Below are 18,708 nucleotides of genomic sequence, written 5' to 3'. Positions count from 1 at the left end.
TCCTGGAACACTTGGAATTATCAAACAACCTTAACAAACCCTCAAAACGGGTGATTTGCTTTTAAATCCTATGTTCACCAAATATAAAAACAAAAAAAACCACAACTAAAAATACAAAAAGTAGAGTTTGGGCAGTGAATTTAGTAGTAATATGCCTGAGCTAAGTAAATTATCCATTATTAAATATGGAAATGCAAAAATCGGTGCAGTCTTTTAAAAATAAATGTGTCTAAAACTATTACCAAATAATCCAGAAAGTACATCACAGTGTACATATGCAGTTCTGGAGCATCTCAAGCAGTGCTTTAGTATATAGTTGTTACTGTGGGTTCATCATTTCTCCTGAATGTGTTTACAGGTAGAGATCTTGATAGTCATATTGTAATTGTGTTAAAGGGCACGGAAAGCCTCAAAGCCAGGCACAACCCTTCATTTTTGCAAGATGAATTTGTGGATGACACCTGGCTATAATCACAGTAATCTAATATGGTGGGTCATCTGTTATAACCCAATAGATTTGGAGGGCAGAAGATTGCAATACAGTAATTGATTGATCCAAAAATACAATGAAGTAGAAGTGCTGATAAAGCATATAACCCACTCCCTGTTTTTAACACATTTTGATTGTTAATTGATTAGGTTCTTGTAATCTATCTCATAGCTAACTAATTGCCTTGGCTTTCTTCTTCCCCTTCCACCTTTTCCCTATTTAAATTACATTATCACTTTAGCTATTCCATGCATGTGAAAAGTTATAACTGAAATGTATTTATTCTGACATGTTCAATATACTTTCCTATATCTTGCAAATCTTTCGTAAACTTTCAGAAAGAGGAGCAGTATCTGGGAGCATGTTGGGGAATGGGAGAATCCGTTTAAACACTCATCAAATTAATTTGGCATTCTACGAGATGATGCTGTTCATTCAGTTAAAATGAGATTTTTCATCCCTTTAGGGATGCCAAAAGTGTAGCATAGCATCATTTTTTGATGTACATTCTTAAGGCAACCCTAAAACCAAAACATTGGGCCCATTCTTAGATTATTTTCATGCAGTAGGATCAGTGGCAGATTAAGGCTCACTGGTGCCCTAACCACTGACAAATCTTGGTGCCCCCCTCCTTTGTACATACTGTACAAATCTTCATTGGTTTTTTTCTTTCTTTCAACTTTGTGATGGCCCCTTTGGGCCTGGTGCCCTAAGCACATGCTTTGTCTGCTTAATGGTTAATACACCACTGAGTAGGGTTGAGTGGGTAAGGAGAATGTGTGCCTGAAGCCTTGTAGTGTAGATGCTTAAATCTCTAAAACCCTTTTCCAACCCTCTGCCTCAACTTCTTAAGATCTGGTTTCCAGAAGAGCATCTGATGAATCAGAAGTCTTTTTGATTAATTCATTTGCTGGGATTAGAGGATAACAAAGGCTTTAAAAAAAATCCTTCTTCATAGTGGTTCTAATAAAAACTCCAACAGCTGTTAATATAAAAGACAAACTCTCCTAGATATAGCTAGCTTCTGTCTATGTGCAGAGACTTTGACTTCTGCACATAGTTTAAGAAACATAAATATGAAAGGATGGCATCTTACGCAAAGTATTTTCAGTTTTTATCTGTCCAAGATTTTCTCTCTGAGCCATTTATACAGTGTCTCTCAGTTCTCTGAACAAAATGACATGAAATTTGGAATCCTGAATATATGCTTACATGTAAGACTGTGACATCTGAAAATTGATTGGGGGCAGATGTGCTCTGAATGCTCTTTTAACTTCTTTCACCCTTCTTTTTTCATTGTTTAAACAAATTAGCATTATCTATGCTCGGCATTCATAACACTGATTTCTTAGAAAAAAAGAAAGTGAAGATGATTTTCATATAATTTTCTGTAAATGGCTGGGGAAGTATATACCAGCACAATTGAATTTTGTACTGTGTAAGAAAGTTCTCACTCCTGGCAATGCTGCATTATTATCTAGAGAAATCCATCTTGGTGGGGGAAACTTCCTTTCCTAGCTTCCTTTTTAACCATTGATCTGACCAACTGTATTAAGATGAGAAACTTTTATCTGATAGCAATTGTAGGCAGTTTATAATAAATCTATCAATATTCCGTGTTTTCCATCCTGCTCCCTCCTATTAATTTATTTGGAAAATAAAACAACAGTCAGGAAATTTCGGTGTATTATTCAGTTGAGCTGATAGGTAGATCACCACTTACTGAAAGTTAGACAAACTTATGCTTTCTTTTCCATGCCACTCTTTTATTTTTATTCTTTGCTTTGTATCTTGCCAGTCCTTACAGATCATTCTGTTTGTCTTCACTTATAATCCGATCACCCTAAATGACTGTTTTGTGCTTAGGTCTATATTTCCACATAAATGTCATTACTGGTTTGTTTCCTATTTTCAGGCCTGAAGACAATTGTGGGAGCCCTGATCCAGTCTGTGAAGAAACTCTCTGATGTGATGATTTTGACTGTGTTTTGCCTCAGTGTATTTGCTTTAATTGGGCTACAGCTATTCATGGGGAATCTAAGGAACAAATGTGTCATCTGGCCCATCGATTTCAATGAGACCTACCTAGAAAATGGCACCAAGGGATTTGATTGGGAAGAATACAGCAACAATATGTGTAGGTGCTACCTTTTCCTGCTATCATTTTCTCTGTCTATATTAACTGTAATATTTACTGGATTACCCCCATGTATACTTTGATTAAGACCAACAATTACTGTATGTTGAATGGCAAGTACATATCTTGACCTCTACTTGCTTATCTTTTCCTTAACACGCTATATTTGCCTATTGTCTTCTTAAAATTCCTTTGATGTTCTATTAGTCTTAATCTCTTTAAACATGCTGTCTATGGGTATAATATTACTTTTATAGTCATTGTTCTCTTGGTTTGGCAAAGTGTACGTGTTTATTAAAATGATTTAAACCAAATAATGCCTTTATAACTGATTATAAAAGATTGCTGGAATGCTGTATACTTGGGATTTCAAGACTGGTTTAAAAGGTAAATGCAAGAGCACAATATAACTGGCATTAGAAAATGAAATTATAAATCTCTTGTCAGAATAGTGCTTGGTATTTACAGGGTGATAATGGATAATTCAGCCATAGGTGATCATGAACATGTAGCCTTCCCAATCATACTTGCTTTATGAAATGGCAAAGATTCAAAATAATTATTGACACAGGCGTCTGAAAAGCTAGCACGTTTTAATAATTATTGACACAGGTGTCTGAAAAGCTACCACTTTTTAAATTTATTTGGTGTGATTTAAAACCCAAATGTTTTCCAGGCAAATTATGAGGAAATAAAAAGCTAAGGAAAATCAAGGATAAAATATACAGCAAACTCCAAGCAATACTCAGATGATATCATTCCTCCATTCTCCAATTCCACCCATTTAAATTTGCAGACTGTATCTAATCTCTAGGGTTTAATTCTTAAAATGTACACGAAATAAAGGATCTTTGCAGAGGAACTAAAAGGTAGCAGTATATTCCAGTTTCAGAAGCTTTAGATCAAAAGCGTATTTGGTCTAAATGACTGTGTTCTTCCTCAATATGCTTATTCTTACATGTTTTTCTTTATCTCCTCCAGCAAATTTTTACACAATACCTGGGTTTCTTGATCCATTGTTATGTGGCAATAGTTCTGATGCAGGGTAAGTTTTCAGCTTGAGTGTTCTTCTCTCTTCCCCACAGCCAGTCTTCCTCCACTAATGGGAAAATAAAAGTCAGTATACATAGATTAATCCATATGTAGACATAAATGGATTTATTTGTAAAGCAATCTGTTTACCCAGTGCTGAGATGCCTTAGGCTGTTTGAAAAATTAACCTGTTTCTTTTTTAATGGGAAGCTTATTAGTAATAAACTATCTGAGAACCATGGTGGCATAGGGGTTAGAATGCAGTATTGCAGGCTAATTCTGCTGACTGCCAGGAGTTCGATCCTGACCGGCTCAAGGTTCCATCCTTCCAAGGTCGATAAAATGAGAACCCAGATTGTTAGGAGCAGTACGCTGACTCCGTAAACTGTTTAGAGACGGCTGTAAAGTACTAGGAAAGCGATATATAAATATAAGTGCCATTGCTATTGATGTCTGTCGCCATTAGCTTTGTAAGGCATGAACTGCACCTTGCTATAGTACAGAATTAGGATTGGACTTGCACTTGTTCTCTTCACCCACATTCATTTGTGACCTCATATCTGAATAGGATGCTCACTTTTTTTGCCTCAAGTCAAAAGAAATGGAGTACTATAATTGTTGGTAACTACACCATTATCTTATGTTGCAATCTGTCAGATGGTGAGCCTATGCTTTACATTAAGCAATGTTAAGAGACATTGTTTAAATGGGAGGCTTTGCAAATTAACCCTTTCTTGAATATTTGTGAAATATTGATGCAGAAATGAGCACAGTCCAAGTGATCTTTTACTTTGTTCTTGCATTAAAGTTGTATTTACTTCTTTCTCTGAGATGGCATATTGGCTTGGTACAAAAGAAATTAAGATTGCCATGACCAACCTGTATCTACTGTACATGTCAGCCTTTTGACATTGACCAGATCAGGTTTCACAAGAGTGTGTGTGTGTGTGTGTGTGTGTGTGTGTGTTAGGCTAAAATAATCAGAATTTATTTTACAGGCTTTTTTATCCCACCTTTATTATTTTTATTAAAAACTCAAGGCATCAAGTACACCTAATTTATTCCTTCCTCCCTCCTCCTATTTTCCCCTAACAACAACCCTATGAGGTGGGAGAGTGTGAGTGGTCCATGTCACCCAGATTATTTCCATCCCTAAAGCAGGATTAGAACTCATAGTCTCCTAGTTTCTAACCTGGTGTCTTAACCACTAGGCCAAATTGGCTTCATTTTGTAAATCCGGTTGTGTTTACCCTTAACTTGGTCTTATACTCCAGGGCAGTGACGTGCGGTGAGGTTTATAGCTAGTGAGACAGCAATTTTTTTAGACTTGTGGACTTCAACTCCCAGAATTCCACAGTCAGGCATGCTCAGTTGTGACCTGCCGCCCTCCACCTTGGGATTCGGCCATGGCACTGCCTGCCAGAGCTGCGCAGAATCTTGGACGCGCTTGTCAGGCGAGGGCAGTGCAGATGGGGAGCGGACGGAGCGGAGGAAGCCTCTCCCTCCCCCCTCGAGACTAGGGCAGCGAGTCATTTGATAGGAAACTTGCCTCTTGGAAGGAATGACTCGGCTTGGCTCCTGCTTTGTCTCTCCTGCCTCTTCGCTTCTCCGTTCGGTCGTTAGGCGGCAGATCGAAAGCGGGAGCCAAGCTGGGTCATTCCTCCCAAAAGGCAAGTTTCCCATCGAATGACTCGCTGCCCTGATGATGAGAGGTTAGGCTGTGCCTCACATGCCTCACCTGACTGCACGTCACTGCTCCAGGGAGTCAGGAGAAATCAGTCTGAGTCTCTTCTTAATGTTTTTCCTGTTTCCATTTTGGACATGTTACTATAACCTTCTATGAATAGTTTCTCCAAGGTCATCTCTGTGGTTCCCTACAATATGACTTTTGCATATTTGCCTATAGTATATACAACCTTTTCTTATTTGATTGATTGCAATTGGGTTGAACACCAACATCTGGGAGTTATCAAAAACAACCAAAATGGGGGAGGCTGTCCTAGATGAAATCATTCTAATAATGTTGAGTCAGTAAAAATAAAGTTGAGTCAATAAAAACTCCCCAAGAGCCTTGCTGACTGCAAGCCTTTGCCTCACTCCTGTGGTAATATCAATCCGTTTTGCACAAAGCCAATAGTCGAAAGAGGAATTGTAAAAACGATTGTGGTCAATCTTTGCCTTTGGAATTGGATATTTTCTACTCTCCCAAATCTGAAACATCTCCTTCCTTCTTGTCTGCAGCCAATGCCCAGAAGGATACATGTGTATTAAAGCAGGGAGGAATCCAAACTATGGCTATACCAGTTTTGATACTTTTAGTTGGGCCTTCCTGGCCTTATTTCGCCTCATGACTCAGGACTTTTGGGAAAACTTGTATCAGTTAGTAAGTATGTCTATCCATGATCATGTTTCTTGCCTTAAATTAGGGATGGGCAGCGTTTTAATGGCTGGAGCTGAATGTCCAGAGGCTGCAATAGTTAAATTTATACTGTAAAGAAGGTAGAAGCCAGAACTGTCTGTTTTCTTTCTCTATTGCAGGAAGTGATGTTTTGGAGTTTTCTTAGCTCTGTTTTGGGATTTGAATAGAAATAAATCCAAGGCTTGCACTCCAGGTTTAGAGGTTCTTCTCTCAAAATGGCAAGAAACTCTGCTACTTTTCCAGCAGGATTTGCTTCTAGGTTCACAACCAGGGCCTCAGGGGTTTATACACCTCTGCCCTGCTTTGACCTGACCTGTCCTGCCCTATGTATCATTTACAATTTGAAGAATGTAAGGCTTATGGATGCTTGACAAAAGCAACTTCTAATGCTTGAAACATTAACATTAAATGGTAGCTGACACTTGGTATCAGCCAAGGGTTAGTGAAGAGGACACTTGCTGTTGTTGGGTACAAAATAATGTTCGCACTAGACCTATGTGATGATTTGACTTGAATTAGCTGCTGCAAAACTTCAGCTGTGCTAGAGAGAGGTATAGAAACATATACAGTGTGGCTGTCTCATTCTTGAAAAGATGATCAGTTATGGCAGGTAGAGATGACGAATGGTTTTCCCAACAGAAATGTCAATGAGAAATGAAGCTCCTAGTCACAGTGGCCAGTCTCCTATTGAGGCAGGACAGCAGAATGCTTCAGAGAAGGAACAGGGTATTAGAAGTCCCTTGTAGACAAAGCGAAAAGTTAATTCCAAGTATCAGGAATACTACGGTAGAGAGATATGCAATGAGGAAGAGGCAGTGCACAATAACTTCTTCTTTTACTTGATGGTGCCGTCAGGAAATCTTACAACTGCCCTCCCTTCTTTACAGACATTGAGAGCAGCAGGAAAAACCTACATGATCTTTTTTGTCCTCGTTATTTTTGTTGGGTCATTCTACTTGGTGAACTTGATTTTGGCTGTAGTGGCTATGGCCTATGAAGAACAAAACCAAGCTACATTGGAAGAGGCAGAGCAGAAGGAAGCAGAATTCAAGGCCATGTTGGAACAACTGAAAAAGCAACAGGAGGAAGCCCAGGTTTCTTTCTTTCTTTCTTTCTTTCTTCTACCCCATTATTTAAACAAACAGTGTTAACTAACAATACCCAATTTTTGTTTCCATCTAAAGCCTATGCAAATATTTTGAACCATTTAATTCTACCCATTACTTAAATAATGGTGTTACTTGTTCTTTCCTGCCTCTAATCCCAATAATTCAGAAAGTTGCCTGTATATCTAGTCCTCAACTTACAACCAAAATTTCTGTTGCTAAGTGAGACATTTGTTAAATGAGTTTTGCCCCATTTCACAACCTTTCTTGCAACAGTTGTTAAGCGAATCACTGCAGTTGTTAAGTAACCAGTTGTTAAGTGAATCTGATTTCCCCATTAACTCTGTTTGTCATGAGGTGACCCCGGGACACTGCAACCATCATAAATACATGTGAGTTGCCAAGTATCTGAATTTTGATCTTGTGACCATGGGGATGCTGCAAAGTCATAATTGTGAAAAATGGTCGTAAGTCACTTTTTTCAGTGCCATTGTTAACTTCAAACAGTCACTAACTGAACAGTTGTAAATTGAGGACTACCTGTAATCCTAACAATACAGAAAGATGATGCTGAAGGAGTATCCTTACCAAAGCAGACCTGGAAGTTGGAGAGTATTCAGTTCATAGTTGGAATCTGATTAAACAGTGATCTCGTTCACGTGACGTGCTGTGCAAACATTTGGTTAGGAGTATGGTCTGAACCTAGACTGAGTCTGTGACTGAAATTAAGGCAGAGTCTTAACCACCACCTGAATTATGGCCTGCAAAAGTAAACTATTTCTGCAGTAGTGTATCTAGTACTCTGCTTTTCACAAGCCCCATCCTACTGATGGCACCACATTAAAGGACTGCTGGAAATCCCTAAGAAAAAAATTAGAATAGTCACTAGGCCCTCCATTAGGAAGTCTGGAAATCTGCCCAGAAACAGAGAAGAGTCCACCAAAAGTTAAGGTGCATTGTGAGGTAAATGTATTCAACCAATCAAAACCACTGATGTAATTTGTAAGGTGTTATGTCTGCACTGAAGTGCCCACGCAGAGACTCCTCCGATTGGCTGAGGGTTTGACAGCCAGAATGGGAGAATGGAGCGACGTGATTGGTTGCCTGTTTGACAGCTAATATATAAAGAGCTGTCAAATGGGATTTTCCCTGTTGCCAATTCTGAAGTTGCCTCTTGTTTGTTTTTAGCTGTTACCCTAATAAAGGGCAGTTGTTTGACAAGGCTGTCTCACCTCAGTCCTTGCCCGCCTGGTTCTCCCTACAGAACATAAGGCATATACACCAGTTGTCAGGGCCTGCAGAGGCCGTTTCTTTGCCACTCTATTCCAGTGATGGTGAACCTATGACACATGTGTCAAGGGTAACACACCTTAACATTTTGGGTGACATATCAGTGTTCACCAACTCCCGACAACAACTACTCTTAAAAGAATGGGGTGTATTTTTGTGCGGCCTCCAGACTCTACAGAAATGAATTTGTTTTACTTGAGGGAGTAGTGAGCTTCCTCCCATATTTGGGCATACCAGGGGTTGTAACACAAATACACACACACACACACACATATATGACATAAAATTGCTGTCAACTAAATAATCTGTGATGTATCCAATATAGAAGTTAGTACTATGTGTGAACACACTCAGATTTAAAGATTGGAAACTGTTTTCTCTCAAGTTCAGATAGGCCCAAAGCCTGTCTGCATTAGGTAAATCACTGTGAGCTTTGTCAGTTGTGAGACTGTCTGAAAAGACCTATTTGTGGCTACACCAGAGGTGGTATTCAGCAAGGTCTGACCAGTTCTGGAGAACCGGTAGCGGAAATTTTGAGTAATTCCAAGAACCGGTAAATACCACCTTTGACTGGCCCCACCCCCATCTATTTTCTGCCTCCCAGAAAGGGTCCCAAGTCCCAGCTGATCAGGAGTGAATGGGGATGTGCAGTAACCTTCCCCTGGAGTGGGGAGGGAATGGAGATGTCACAGTATCCTTCCCCTTCACTCCCACCAAGCCAAGCCACGCCCACAGAACCGGTATAAAAAAAATTGAATACCCCCACTGGGCTAGACTGAAAGGGCCAGTCCCTGAGAAAAAATATGGAAGGTGGCTTCTACCTTGCAGAAAATATTTTTTCCCTCTTCTACAGAAATTTATTTTCACACATAATTCATGCCTGGTGACATCACTTAATTCCAGCATTATAATTTATGGTGATAGGAACATTATTTGGTTGTTGTATTACTATACTTAGAAAACTGGAAAGAGACATGATTTTTGCTGATCTACTGAATGTACCATCTATCTACCAGCAGATTCACTCTCCTGAATGCCTGCTCCTTTGTTAGTCTATCACTTTCCTGTCCTTTAGAATTTCATGTTTTAACATTTCCACATTTCTCTTTTTTTCGAAGGCTGCAGCCATGGCTACCTCGGCAGGGACCGTGTCTGATGATGCTGTAGAAGAAGATGGTGGGGGAAGGATGTCTCACACCTCTTCTGAGTTCTCCAAGCTCAGCTCTAAGAGTGCCAAAGAGAGACGAAACAGAAGGAAAAAGCGGAAGGAAAAGGAGCTCTCTGAAGGAGAGGAGAAGGGAGATCTTGAGAAAGTATTTAAGTCAGAATCAGAAGATGGAATGAGGAGGAAGGTCTTCCGCTTGCCAGACAACAGGCTAGGCCGGAAGCTCTCCATTATGAACCAGGTAAAGTCTCCGTTCTCTAAGCAAAATTTCCACATCTGAACTTTATATTGTGCCAAGGCTGTGTGAGAGAAGGATGGACTTTTATCCACGTTTTCAGATAGCAGAGCAACACGTTCCCTTTTATAATCAGTGTTTTAATTTGACTCTGTGCATGCAGCAATCTTTGACACAATGGAGGCCTTGCTTCTGTTCCGTCTTCACGTTGCTTAAGCTTTGCAGCTACTACTACAGGTAGTCCTCGACTTGCAACAGTTCATTTAGTGAACAATTGAAGTTACAACGGCACTGAAAAAAGTGACTTCTGATCATTTTTCACATGACTGTTGTAGCATCCCCATAGTCATGTGATAAAAATTCAGACACTGGGCAACTGACAGTTGGCAACTGACAGTTGCAGTGTCCCGGGGAGGGGGGCATATGTGATTACCTTTTACAACCTTCTGACAAGCAAAGTCAATGGGGAAGCCAGATTCACTTAACAACAGTTTTACCAACTTAACAACTGCAGTGATTCACTTAACAACTGTGGCAAAATAGGGCAAATTCACTTAACAACTATTACTTAACAACAGAAATTTTGGACTCAGTTGTGGTCATAAATCAAGGATTACCTGTAATCTGACAAGTTCAAGTAGCAAGTGGGAACAAGAGAGGATAGAATGTAGATTATGTATTTGATTTGAAATAGTGTATTTTTCGGAGTAGAAGACGCACCTTTCCCCCCCCCCCCTAAAATAGTGTGGAAATGTTGGTGTGTCTTATACACTGAACACAGCCATTTTTTTGCCTCCCGAAGCCCCACCCCTGCATACCGTTTTTGCAAAAACAGACAAAAAATGGGCTGTTTTTCACAAAAACTGAGGCATTTTTGCCTTCCCCCAGCCTGCTGAAGCCTACAGAGCACTCCTAGGGGCTGGGGAGGACAAAAACGTTTTTTTCTTACTTACCTCTTCGAAATCTTGGTACATCTTATACACCGGCAGTGGTGTAGCGTGGGTTGTCAGCACCCGGGGCAAGGCAAGTAATTTGCGCCCCCTAACCCGTGGCAACCCACGCTACGCCACTGGACTCGGGACATGAAGGGAGCTCTGAAGCAGCCGTCCTCCTTAGCAAAGCTCGCAGCGCCCTCTATAGGTCCGAAGCAGAATCATTTTCTTCCCTCGGTTCTGGGAAAATAGGAAAAGGAAAGCCGCCCGAGGTCTTCACTTGCTCTAATTTAAACATATCGCGTTATTAACGTCCCTCGCCCTGCCCAGCAGTCTTCAAGAGACCCAGATCTGCAGAAGAAAACTTTGGCCCTCTTTCGTGCTCTCGACCCCGGGGAAGACCTGCTCGCGTCTCTTTTGTATTAAACGTGGGAAGTGTTCCTCGGCTTCATTCAATTCAAATTCAGCCTTGAAATGAAATACATGCAAGTCAACAGCAGAGAGCTGCGAGTGCGAGCGCCCCCCCCAGATGTTGCGCCCGGTGCGGCCGGCCCCCCCTGCACCCCCCACGCTACGCCACTGTACACCGGTGCATCTTACAGTACAAAAAATGTGGTAATTGCCCAATTGCTTGACCACAGACTAATAGTATATTTATGACGTATTTTTATAAAGAATTTATTTCCTTTCCAACTTTTTTTTTTATCCACGATGTCATTTCCTTCGGTAGTGGTACTTTATGGATTCTTGCCTCTGTTGCACAATTCCAATTTTGTACGTCTTTGTTTTCCTTTTCAGTCACTGCTTAGCATTCCAGGATCCCCATATCTCTCTCGACACAACAGCAAAAGCAGCATTTTCAGCTTCAAGAGAGGGTTCCGGGATCCTGCGTCAGAGAATGAATTTGCCGATGATGAGCACAGCACAGTGGAAGAGAGCGAGGGCAGGAGGGATTCACTCTTCATCCCAATCCGAGGCTATGACAGGAAAAGCAGCTACAGCGGTTACAGTGGTTATAGCCAAGGAAGTCGGTCATCACGCATTTTTCCCAGCATCCGTCGGAACGTGAAGCGGAATAGCACTGTGGACTGTAATGGTGTCGTCTCCCTGATCGGTGGCCCAACCTCCAACATCCCCAGCGGGCGTCTTCTGCCTGAGGTGAAAATAGATAAGGCAGCTACTGATGACAGTGTAAGGAAGTCAGTGAGTAGATAGTCTAGGCATGGCGGTCTGCCCTTATTTCTGCTTTCCTGTATGCCGCCAAATGGATCCCTGATGGAATGACTAGAAATTGGTTTGACATCTGATCGTCTGAACCCTCTTTCAAAATTATTCTGCTTTTAATCCTTATTTTTCCTTCTACCTATTCCCATTTTCTTCTACCACTTCCTTTGGACTTCTAAGAAAACAATGGCTTGGAAGCTTCTTTTTTTTAAGGAATATAATAATGATAAATGTGCTGTTTGTTGTATCAAAAATGTGAAATTATCTAAAAAAAAATACCTAGAAAAACATCTGGGTATAAATGAGGTAGAGGAGATATTTTTAAATCCCACATGTGTAAATAGAATTAATTCTGTGTAATGTTTCCCTCATACATTTTTTATTTCGTTTTTCAAGCAACTTTAATTCGTAGTTTAAACCAGAGGATTGAAATAAAATGTAGCGCAGGACCCTGTACTGTATACAGGTAGTCCTCGCTTAATGATCTGTTGGTTAACAACCATGTGACGTTTCAACAGACACACACATCCCAAATAAAATTAGCTATGACCCAGTTTTGAAGTTCTGATAGTTACGCACACATGTGCACACATACTAAGCACAAACACATAGTCACACAATCACATTTTGGGTGCTTAGTAACCAGTTTACATATAGGGCTATTTGCAGCATTCCTTGATCACATGACCACAATTTTCAATGGTTGCTTTTTTTTTGCCAGTTTCTGGTATTAATTTCTGGTTTCTGGCAAAAAATGTCCATTGGATCAAATGGATTTGCTTAACAACTGTGGTGTTCACTTAATGACCACCTCAAAAAATGTTATCAGATCATGTGATAACCCACTTAATGATTTCAATGGCTCAGTTATGATAAGTTGAGGACTATATGTATGTTGCTGGTTAAAGCTTGCACCATACAATTAACTTTTAGCTGTACAGGCTGTAGATATCAGCAGCCTGAGTTGAGTTGTGAGATGGGAAGGAGGGGCAGAGATTTCCCTTCACTGCTCTATAATCCATAAATAATGGCATTATTTCAGAATGTTCAGGGTACAGAGAAAAAAGATGATTTTCTCATAGTGAAAATAAAGAGACTACAGGTTGTTCTTCATTCATAATATGTCAGACTGAATCCCAATGACGAGACAGTAAAATCAGTTTAATCCTTTATTTGCTTGCCCCTAATGGACAGAATCTTGCCAAATTAAAGTTATAAGCTTCTATCCTACTAGATACAATTTGCGAGATTTTAGGGTGAGGTTACCCTGAACTTCTTTCTTCCTTCCCCCTTCCCCATCCAGCTCAGAACTACTCAGTCTCTTAATCTGGGCCACTTTCTGGGACAGCTCTGAGTTTGCAAAATACACCCACGGCCTCTGCTGCTGCAGGTGCACATTCCATCACCTAATAGTAACTCTTGTAATTTAGAACACTGTAGAATCTCCTTTAAAAGATGATCAATAGAGGTTTTTTTTCTAGGACACAAAATTATGTTGGATATTAAAAAGAAAGAAAGCTTTGCCTACGATAGCTGGGTTAAAAAGAAAAATTGCAAAATTTTCAATTTTTTTTAAAGCTGTTATTTATTATCTCTAATTCTTAATTAAAAGACACACATTCCTTTGTGGATAGAAATAAGTAAGAATTCGGAACATATTTATATTAACAAAGGTGAAATGGGGGAAATATTTGGAGGTTTCTTTATTTCATGCATGTTTCTGCTATTTCCCATACGTATAACAAAATATAGAACAGGAGTGTCAAACTCAAGGCCCAGGGACCGGATCTGGCCCTCAGGGTTCTTAGATCTGGCCCACAGGGCCATCCTGGACACAACGAAGGACCAGCCCCAGTTGCTTCTGCCAGCAAGAACAGAGCTTGGGAGGGCCATTCTCCCGAGCTCTTTTTTTGCTGGCAGAGGGTGACAAGAGGCTGTGGCAGCTGAAAACGGAGCTTGGGAGCCCATTTTCGCTGACAGAGAGCTTGGGCCACTACTGGCGCCCTGACATGAATGATGTTGAGCTGGCTACACACACCCTGGCCACGCCTACCCTAGCCCCCAAAGGTCAAACACAACCCTGATGCGACCCTCAATGAAATAGAGTTTAACACCCCTGAAATAAAAGATTAAAATACACCCACAAAATTACAACTCATTGACATATATACTTAAAAATAAAAAAGAGTAAAGGAGAAGAAAAATATCAGATACATCGCCTGCACACAGCAAACCTTATTGATATAAACATTTAATACAAATTTATATTATTTGTATTAAATGTTTATACCATTGACATAGGGTTTATTATCCCTATATCAATGATATAAATACCATTATTAATATTCAGATGCGATTTAGGCTGTCAAAAGGCACATAAGTCGGAAGTCCCAACTTGGACTAGAAAAGTGAAAGAAGGGGATTTATTTTGTTGCCTAAGACAACTTTTCCAATCAAGATCCCCACTCACTTTCTTAAAGCTTCATTTTTTTTAATTCCAATTTATAGTAATACAGCTACTTTACTACTAAAGTAAAGTGAAAACTTCCCCAGTGGGCAGAAGAAACACTAAGAAAGAGTTATTTTGTCTTTGGCTGATGTGCATAACATCGGTCTTGCTTCTCATCTGTGAACTCCAAGCTCTTTTTTTCCAAAACATACAAAAAAAAATGAAATCCCAAATGTTTTAATTCTTGCAAGAAAAATTAAATTATTCCTCCCTGAGAATGTTTGAAGCCTTTCCTAATTAATTTCAGTTTAATTCCTACCCTTTTCCCTAGTTAGCATGTTAGTATACTGTGTTGTTTTAGAATGTATTTCTCTAACAGCATGCAAAAATTACAAGTTGCTAACAACAGCATGACGCATGGATAAACATTATGAGATATATTGCTATGTTACATACCAGTTTCCTGATATTTTCCTTGCACAGGGACTTCCCAAGCAGTGCCTTTGTTCAACTAATCACTACATATGAGAAACCATTTAGGGAATATTGAATATTCGCCAAATAAACAGTGGATTCCAAACAGCAACATATGTAGACCCTAAGCAACAGATAATGAATTTGTTTGTCTTAAAGCAATAATGAATCAAATTATCTGTAGTACAATATAGTTGTGTATGCCTCTAATTACAGAGAAGTATGGAAAGAACCAGTCAAAATTAAGATGCTACTAGAATCAACCATAGACAAACGCAATAATATAATATTCTATGTTTCTATTTATACCTACTTAATTTACTTTAATTTCATAGATATAAAATTCCACTCTAAATGATGATCTAGTGATATTTAGGATTAAGCTTGGTATGCACAATTTGAAAAATTCTTCTATTTTTTTTTATTATTATTTTTGTTAACTGCTGATTTTGAATTTGACTAGAACTAAAGAAGAAGATTGTTTAATCTTTCCTCATGGATACTTTTTATGATCCAGGTTTTCCCATTGATTGCTTTTATTCTTGTAGGGGAAAAGATTTCCCTGCAGCAAGAAAAGAAACAGGAGGATAATTTTGACAGTGGAAGCAATATCTGCTATATAATCCAAATCCGATAGAGGAGTAGAAAACAAATTCAGGCAAAAGCCTATTTAGAGAGTAACATTTTAAAGAACATTAATGAATTTTGCAGGCAACCACAGAAGTAGAGATTAAGAAGAAAGCCACTGGGTCACTTCTGGTGTCAATGGACCAACTGAATGCTTCATATGGAAGAAAAGATCGAACCAATAGTATAATGACAGTCATAACAAATACCCTTGTAGAAGGTATGTTTAATAGGAATGCATCCATTTCAACAAGTTCATAAGGTCACTATATTTCTAAAGATTAAAAGTATGCAGCTCTTACAAAGTTACAAACTTCAATCGACATCCAACTCTCAGTTTATATGCATTCTTTGATTTATCGGGCATTTGTATTTTGTGCCCCATTTTTAACATGCTCATTGTTATACATGTTTTGGTTTTTTTTTAATATCCACAAAGAATAAATCTATAAATCTGAATTAGGGGTAGCAGAGCCAGCAAATTAAGAATGAGTCAATTCTGCCATTAAGTTTCTTTGAATAGTTTGAATTTTCGATATGTTCATTAATGTTAACTTGGTTCTCATTTTGTTGTGATGATATAGAACTGGAAGAATCCCAAAGAAAATGTCCCCCTTGCTGGTACAAATTTGCTAACACCTTCCTCATTTGGGAGTGCCACCCACACTGGGTGAAGTTAAAAGAGATTGTCAACCTGATTGTCATGGATCCTTTTGTGGATTTAGCCATTACTATCTGTATTGTTCTAAATACTCTTTTCATGGCAATGGAACATCATCCCATGACCCCAACATTTGAGCATGTCTTGGCTGTAGGAAATCTGGTAAGCAGTTTTTGTGCTAATAGTTTCCCAATGGCAGGTGGAATGATTAAGAACAGTATTTATTTATTTATTAGATTTTATTACTTTTATTACAAGTAATTCAAGGCAGCAAAGATACTAATGCTCCTTCCTGCCCCTATTTTCCCCACAACAAAAACCATGTGAGATGGGTGGACTGAGAGAGATTAACTGGCCGAATCTGGCTTTCATGTCTAAAATGGGACTTGGTCTTCTGATTTCTAGGCCAACACCTTCAGCCACCACCACCCCACCACAAATCCAGGATACCTGATTACTATTTTGCAATTGTAGAAGGGTGATTGAATTATTCACAACCTCTTCATCAGATCAGAAAGCTATACTGTATTTTTCACACTATAAGATGCACTTTCGTCGACCAAAAAAGTGGGTGGAAATGCCTGTTTATAGAGCGAATATTGTGGTGGGGGGAGGAGTGGGTGTGTATCACCTGTCACCGCTGCCACCTCATGCTGCCACCAGGGAATGCTGGAGGCTTTGCTGCTGAGTAGATGATTGGCGGTTGGATTGGCCTCCCGGAATACCACCAATCAGCTGTTCTAGGTGGTGAGAATTGCCGCTGGCGATCGCGCTGCCGTTCGCCGCTGGCGATTGCCAATTATCACTGCTGCCAAATGGCAGCAGCAGTGATAGGCGGTGACTATAGGTGGCAGCAATAGGTGGCGGCAGCAATAGGCAAACCCTGCCGCTTAGAATAGCTGATCAGTGGTATTCCGGGAGGCCAATCAAAGCAACAATCAGCTGCTCTGCAGCGAAGGCTCCAGCCTTCCCCAGTGTCAGTAGTAGCTCAACTCAGTAGACTGGTTGTGGGCGCAATGGTGTGGAGCCCTGACGAGCCATGTGCTGAGGCTGCGATAATATGCTGAAGCTGACCAGGATGTTTGCAATTTGCTGCAAGGACGCTAGCCAGATGAACACTGGATAGATGCTGGGAGGCAGAGGCAGATTTTTTTCTTGTTTTCCTCCTCTAAAGCTAATGTGTGTTTTATTGTCCAGTGTGTCTTACAGTGCGAAAAATACAGTATTTTGTTAGACAAATTCAGAAAATGAAGGTGTGTGTGGTTCCACAAAACTCATTTCATACTATTGCCCTCAGGGCTATTTTGGACCATCACAGTTTTAAATGACATGATTGTGTGATTTTTAAATGCTCATCTAATCAGATAGAGATGGTATTTATTTTAGATTTTAATACATGAGATGACTAAGGGATTTCTTCCAGTTTGTTTTGCCATTAAGAAGGACAGCACATTTATAGCAAAATAATTGGTGAAGAGGGTTCATCCTGCTTGTGGAATAACCCTACATGATTTTTTACAAAAACCCAATGTACCCAGTATTACTTTTACTTTTATTATTTTATTTTACTTTTGAGAGATGGTCGAATATCCACTGTGCTTCTCTTCTTCATCTCACAATGGGATTTTTTTTGGAAGACTAAAACCTCAAGTTGGCTCCCAGGAGAATTCTTGGCAGATTCCCCTTTTCTTGCGGTGAAACAAGCATTCAAATTCTAGAAAAAATAATTGTCTTGTTATCAAACTGCAGCTGGGGATTTTTTTTTTCTTTCCTACCTTAATTCGGTTGAATTGTTCTCTTTCTTTTCAGGTTTTTACTGGAATTTTTACAGCTGAAATGTTCCTGAAACTGATAGCAATGGATCCCTACTACTATTTTCAAGAAGGGTGGAACATTTTTGATGGATTTATTGTCTCACTCAGTTTACTAGAACTGATGCTAGCAGATGTGGAGGGGCTTTCTGTGCTGCGATCTTTCCGATTGGTATTCCTTATTTATTTTACACATTGAACATTGGCTGTGATTTATGTTTATCTGGATATAAGCATAAGAAACTGCTGTTAGGTTCCATGCAAACAAATTATTACGTGCTAATGATGCTTGAGAGATTGAAATTTGTTAAATGCTTTAATTTGCATCCCAAAAAAGTTCCTTGGGGGGGTCTCTGTGATTTCTGTCTATGGTTTCTGTAATTATAGTGCTCCATTTCAAATCTTCTATAGATGAATGAAATAAACATGGTTGCTTTTAATGGTGCCCTCTTTCCAACTGATGTCTTTTTCATTCAATGGAATAATGGAGAAATACATAATTGTTATGATTCTCCCTAACCAGTGCAGGTCTTTAGGTAGTACAGCTACAATACTGACGATTCCCCAAACCATGTGTCTCTATCTTTTATATCAGTGTATCCAGGGACATGCGGTCAGGGGAGGCAAGGGAGGCAGAGCCTCACCTCTCTTCATGA

General features: G+C 39.6%; 1 protein-coding gene across 3 annotated transcripts in view; it reads left to right on the top strand.

The window, feature by feature from the left end:
- SCN8A (sodium voltage-gated channel alpha subunit 8) overlaps nt 1-18,708 on the top strand; it is a gene marked incomplete at its 5' end in the record, with an annotated part of 96,497 nt that overhangs the window by 33,694 nt on the left and 44,095 nt on the right. For 2 of the 3 annotated variants that reach the window (XM_081946149.1, XM_081946148.1), the window contains 9 exons: nt 2,406-2,627; nt 3,609-3,672; nt 5,901-6,042; nt 6,966-7,172; nt 9,593-9,880; nt 11,605-11,964; nt 15,665-15,800; nt 16,165-16,403; nt 18,051-18,224. In XM_081946149.1, coding sequence (XP_081802275.1) covers nt 2,406-2,627; nt 3,609-3,672; nt 5,901-6,042; nt 6,966-7,172; nt 9,593-9,880; nt 11,605-11,964; nt 15,665-15,800; nt 16,165-16,403; nt 18,051-18,224 — 1,832 coding nt within the window. Of the gene's footprint in view, nt 1-2,405; nt 2,628-3,608; nt 3,673-5,900; nt 6,043-6,965; nt 7,173-9,592; nt 9,881-11,604; nt 11,998-15,664; nt 15,801-16,164; nt 16,404-18,050; nt 18,225-18,708 lie in introns of all 3 variants that reach the window. The other variant, XM_081946147.1, reaches the window with a different exon arrangement.

This window comes from Natrix helvetica (assembly GCF_964273705.1).
Source record: "Natrix helvetica genome assembly, chromosome: 1".
NCBI lineage: Eukaryota > Metazoa > Chordata > Lepidosauria > Squamata > Natricidae > Natrix > Natrix helvetica.
The sequence above is the reverse complement of the archived record's forward strand: the minus strand, read 5'-3'. Positions and strand labels throughout refer to the sequence as shown.